The 5,000-nt window shown below is 43.3% G+C and overlaps 1 protein-coding gene across 1 annotated transcript in view; it reads right to left on the minus strand.

Moving 5' to 3' along the window:
• Window positions 1-5,000, minus strand: part of LOC122248784 (cuticle protein AM1199) — a 9,250-nt gene that overhangs the window by 921 nt on the left and 3,329 nt on the right. Inside the window, exons 2-4 of the mRNA XM_043009082.2 lie at window positions 3,868-4,004; window positions 1,953-2,039; window positions 1-40 (exon numbers count right to left, since the gene is read on the minus strand). The exon at window positions 1-40 is cut by the window's left edge and continues 81 nt beyond it. Of these exons, the coding sequence (XP_042865016.1) occupies window positions 1-40; window positions 1,953-2,039; window positions 3,868-4,004 (264 nt within the window). The remainder of the gene's footprint in view (window positions 41-1,952; window positions 2,040-3,867; window positions 4,005-5,000) is intronic.

The raw sequence follows: 5,000 nt of genomic DNA on the forward strand, positions 1-5,000 counted from the left end.
GTAGGTCAGGTGATGCAGACTTCCGTCGGGATGCTGGAAGCTGCGGCAGATGAGAGAAGGGAGAGAGAGAGAGATAGAGAGATGAAGGATGAGGGATGATGATGAGGCAGATGAGGGAGAGGAGAGGGAATGAGATAGAGAGAGAAGGGAGAGAGAGAGAGAGATAGAGAGAGAAGGGAGAGGAGAGAGAGAGAGATAGAGAGATGAGAGATGAGGGATGATGATGAGGGAGAGGAGAGAGAGAGAGATAGAGGGAGATATAGAGAGATGAGGGATGAGGGATGATGATGAGGCGGATGAGGGGGAGGAGAGGGAATGAGATAGAGAGAGAAAGGAGAGAAGGGAGAAGGAGAGAGATAGAGAGAGAGGGAGAGGGAGAGAGAGAGAGACAGAGAGAGAAGGGAGAGGGAGAGAGATAGAGAGAGAGGGAGAGAAGGGAGAAGGAGAGAGATAGAGAGGGAGAGAAGGGAGAAGGAGAGAGATAGAGAGGGAGAGAAGGGAGAAGGAGAGAGATAGAGAGGGAGAGAGATAGAGAGAGAGGGAGAGAAGGGAGGAGGAGAGAGATAGAGAAGGGAGAGGGAGAGAAGAGAGAAGGAGAGAGATAGAGAGGGAGAGAGATAGAGAAGGGAGAGGGAGAGAGATAGAGAGAGAGGGAGAGAAGGGAGAAGGAGAGAGATAGAGAGGGAGAGAAGGGAGAAGGAGAGAGATAGAGAGGGAGAGAGATAGAGAGAGAGGGAGAGAAGGGAGGAGGAGAGAGATAGAGAAGGGAGAGGGAGAGAAGAGAGAAGGAGAGAGATAGAGAGGGAGAGAGATAGAGAAGGGAGAGGGAGAGAGATAGAGAGAGAGGGAGAGAAGGGAGAAGGAGAGAGATAGAGAGAGAGGGAGAGAAGGGAGAGGGAGAGAGAGAGAGAGAGAGGGAGAGAAGGGAGAGGGAGAGAGAGAGGGAGAGAAGGGAGAGGGAGAGAGATAGAGAGAGAGGGAAAGAAGGGAGAGGGAGAGAGATAGAGAGAGAAGGGAGAGGGAGAGAGATAGAGAGAGAGGGAGAGAAGGGAGAAGGAGAGAGATAGAGAGAGAGGGAGAGAAGGGAGAGGGAGAGAGAGAGGGAGAGAAAGAAGAGGGAGAGAGATAGAGAAAGAGGGAGAGAGATAGAAAGAGAAGGGATAGAGAGGAGGGAGATGGGGTGTTAGTGGTGAGGGTGATGACTAAGAGTTGGTCGAGGTGTGATGTGTCTGTGGTGGTGTTTGTAGGATGGTTGGTGGTGATGTGTTTGTGGTGAAGTTGGTTTTGCTTAGAGTGGTGATGGTGATGTGTTGTGATGATTAGCTTGGGTGATGCGGTGTTGCAAGGGTCAGGATGGTTGGTGGTGATGTGTTGTGGTGATCAGAAGAGTGATGTGATGGTGTTCAAGTAGGTGGATATGGTGATAGTGACATTATTATAGTGACATTACGTGATGATAACAACTGTTCGTGTTTTAAATAAATCGCTTATATCTAATCAACTTTTTAATTAGCTTTCTTAGTAATATATTCAGTAAGGAATAATAATAATAGATAAATTATTGAAAAAAGAAAAGAAAATAAGAACAAAACGTCCCTCGAAGTTTCTCTGACAAAATCTATATAATGACTAACAAAGAATGATGCCCGATAATGTTAGATGATGCCCTATAATGTCCCTGCTTGTTTGCTAATGCCCGACCTGTCCCATAATTACCCAAGTGTATAGTACGACCCCATTCGGATTAAAAAAAAAAAAAAAACAAGAACGGCATTATTTCGACCACACTCAAAATAATGACGTCACGACCTTGCTCACGATCAAAATAATGACGTCACGAACTCGCCCATGTTCAAAATAATGACGTCATGAACTCGCCCATGTTCAAGATAATGACGTCACAACTTCGCCCATACTCAAATTAATGACGTCACACCCACGCCCATACTTACGAATAGGATCCCTTCGTGACGACCTTCCTCAGAGGACCCGAAGGAGCGGCGGATTCCGAGAAGCTGATGCGGTTTCCGGTGCGGAAGCTGGAGGAGGAGATGAAGCAGGAGATGATGATGAGAGGAGATATAAAGATAATCGGATAATTAGATAAAATGAGGAATATATATATGTATATGTATGTATATATATATATATATATATATATATTATATATATATATATATATATTATATATATATATATATATATATATATTAATGTGTATAAAATTGGAGAAGGGAGGAGGAGGAGGAGGAGAAGAAGAAGAAGAAGAAAAAGAGAAGGAGAGGGGAAGAGGATGAAGGAGTGAAGGAGAAGATGCGAGGAAATATTAAAAAAAAAAGAATAGAAGAATATGAGGCGAAGGAGAAGGGGAGATAGATGGAGAAAATAAGAAGAGAAAAAGAGAAGAAGAAGAAGAAGAAGAAAATAGGAAATGAGGAGAGATAAAAGAAAAAGGAGAAGAAGAAAGAAGATGATAAAGAAGGAAAGAGAGGAACAAATAAAGAAAGGGAGAAGAGAGAGGAAAAACAAGAAGAAGGAAGAAAACAAGGATAAGAAGAGGTAATGTGGGAGAAGAATAAGAATAAGAACAAGAAGAGGATAGAAAAACAAGAAGACGAACAAGAAGAGAGAAGAAAAGAAGAAAAGACAGTTGAAGGAGAAAAAGAATGAGAAGAAGAAGAGAGATGAAGACATTACAGTGCATTTTGCATTGCAGGTATGGTGGCTTATGAGCTACAGTGCGAGTAATATTTGTGTGTGTTCGTATGTGTGTTTGTCGTTATGGCATAGCTAAAATCTGTTTTAAAAGGATAATGTATAGATTTATTCTTATTAGAGAGTTTAGGGATGCTGTCATTGCACAGCCATTGCATAAATGTTGAGATCATGAATGTTTTGTGATACTTTTTGGATTTGTGTATATTCTTTTTTTCCTATATCTTTTATCTATCTACAATATATTCATCCACTGATTCCTATCTCTTTCCATTTATTATCCATATTCTTCTTACTCAACTCAAGATCACTCAACATCAATGTTCTTCATTCACTTTGCAATGCTTTGTGTCACTCACTTTGATTTACTATTTCTTTATCTTAAGAACTTGTATTTCATTAGTCCTTACAAAGAGGTTATAGGATTGTTTATGATTTGTTTGTCCTATGGCCATATACTTTCATTTCGTATGTCTATATGCCTTCATTTCCTATGCCCATATGCTTCCATTACCTATGCCCATATGCTTTCATTTCCTATGCCTATATGCTTTCATTTCTTATGCCTATATGCTATCATATCCTATGCCCAAATGCTATCATTTTCTATGCCCATATGCTAGTAGTAAATACATTCATTACTTTGTGATGTTCTTTCATATATATTCCTCGTCACATGAAACCAGTACATTGACATTTTATCTTTCTTATGCCCATTTGCAATCAATTCCTACGCTCATATATCTATATGAATTCCCTCAATTATTTTGTGATCTAGCTCAGTTCCCATACCTTACCTATGCCCACAAGCTATCAATACCCATGCCCACAAGCTATCAATACCCATGCCCACAAGCTATCAACACCCATGCCCACAAGCTATCAATACCCATGCCCACAAGCTATCAATACCCATGCCCACAAGCTATCAACACCCATGCCCACAAGCTATCAATACCCATGCCCACAAGCTATCAATACCCATGCCCACAAGCTATCAATACCCATGCCCACAAGCTATCAATACCCATGCCCATAGACATACAAGCATTCATTTACCGGCATACGAATCCCTACACACTTCCATCCCAAGCCAAGAAACCCCATTCCTCTACCCACAACAGGACCCAAAAACACGACCCATGCTCTCACCGGAACCCATAGCCCCCGTAGGAGTCGATGGGGTCCCTCTCGTCCATGAGGATGGGTACGGGCGTCGGGGCGGGCGTGGCGGGCGCGAACTGAGGGGCGGCGAGGGCACACCCGAAGCAGAAAGTCATTAGGAGAGCCTGTGGAAGGAAGGGGGGAGTTATTGGTTGAGTTGAGTGAGGAGGGAGGAGGAATAAAGGATGGGAAGGGAGGAGGAGGGGAGGAGAGGGAAGAGGGGAGAGAGGGGAAGGGAGGGAAAGGAGGGAGAGGGGAGGGAAGGAGGAGGAGGAAAAGGATGGAGAGGGAGGATGGGAAGGGAGGAAGAGGGGAGGGGAGGGAAGGGAAGTGAGGTGGAGGAAAAAGGATGGGAAGGGAGGAAGAGGGGAGGGGAGGGGAGGGGAGGGAAGGTAAGGGAAGGGAGGAGGAGGAAAATGGATGGGAAGGGAGGAAGAGGGGAGGGAAGGTAAGGGAAGGGAAGGGAAAGGAAAGGAGGAGGAGGAAAAAGGATGGAGAGGGAAGAGGAGAGAAAATAAGGGAAGGGAGGAGGAGGAAAGAGGAAGGGAAGGGAAGAGGAGGGGAGGGAAGGGAAGGGAGGAGGAGGAAAGAGGAAGGGAAGGGAAGGGAAGAGGAGGAGAGGGAAGGGAATGAATGAGTAGGAAAAGGGAATGGGAAGATAGTGAAGGTAATGAGAATGGAAAGGACAGGAAGAAAATAGGAGGGAAGGAAAGGGAGGATAAGGTGAAGAGAATGGAAAGGAAAGGAGGGGAAGGGAAGAAAAGGGAAAGAGGGAGAGAAGAAAAAGGAAAGAGGGAGAGAAGAATATACATTAGAGGGAATAAAAACGAATTAGGAATAAAAAAAAAAGGTGAATAGTTGTAAATCTGGCCAATCTCAATTTTGCTGATAAAGCGCTTTCATATTTTTTACTAATGTTTTTTTTTTTTTCCCTCGTATGTTATATTTGGTTTTGCATCACCGCTACGCCCAATAATGTACTCGTGGCGTGAACACATTGTATATTTATCTATAGTAGTTATATAATGCATATGCTACATATACGCTTTTTCCTGAGTAAATGTAATTTTCACTATCAAATTGAGACAGACGATATAATTCAAAGTAAAAATCATTAACAA

Source organism: Penaeus japonicus, unplaced genomic scaffold (genome assembly GCF_977035675.1).
Source record: "Penaeus japonicus unplaced genomic scaffold, GWHDUDI00000001_assembly GWHDUDI00000019, whole genome shotgun sequence".
In the NCBI taxonomy this organism is placed as follows: domain Eukaryota; kingdom Metazoa; phylum Arthropoda; class Malacostraca; order Decapoda; family Penaeidae; genus Penaeus; species Penaeus japonicus.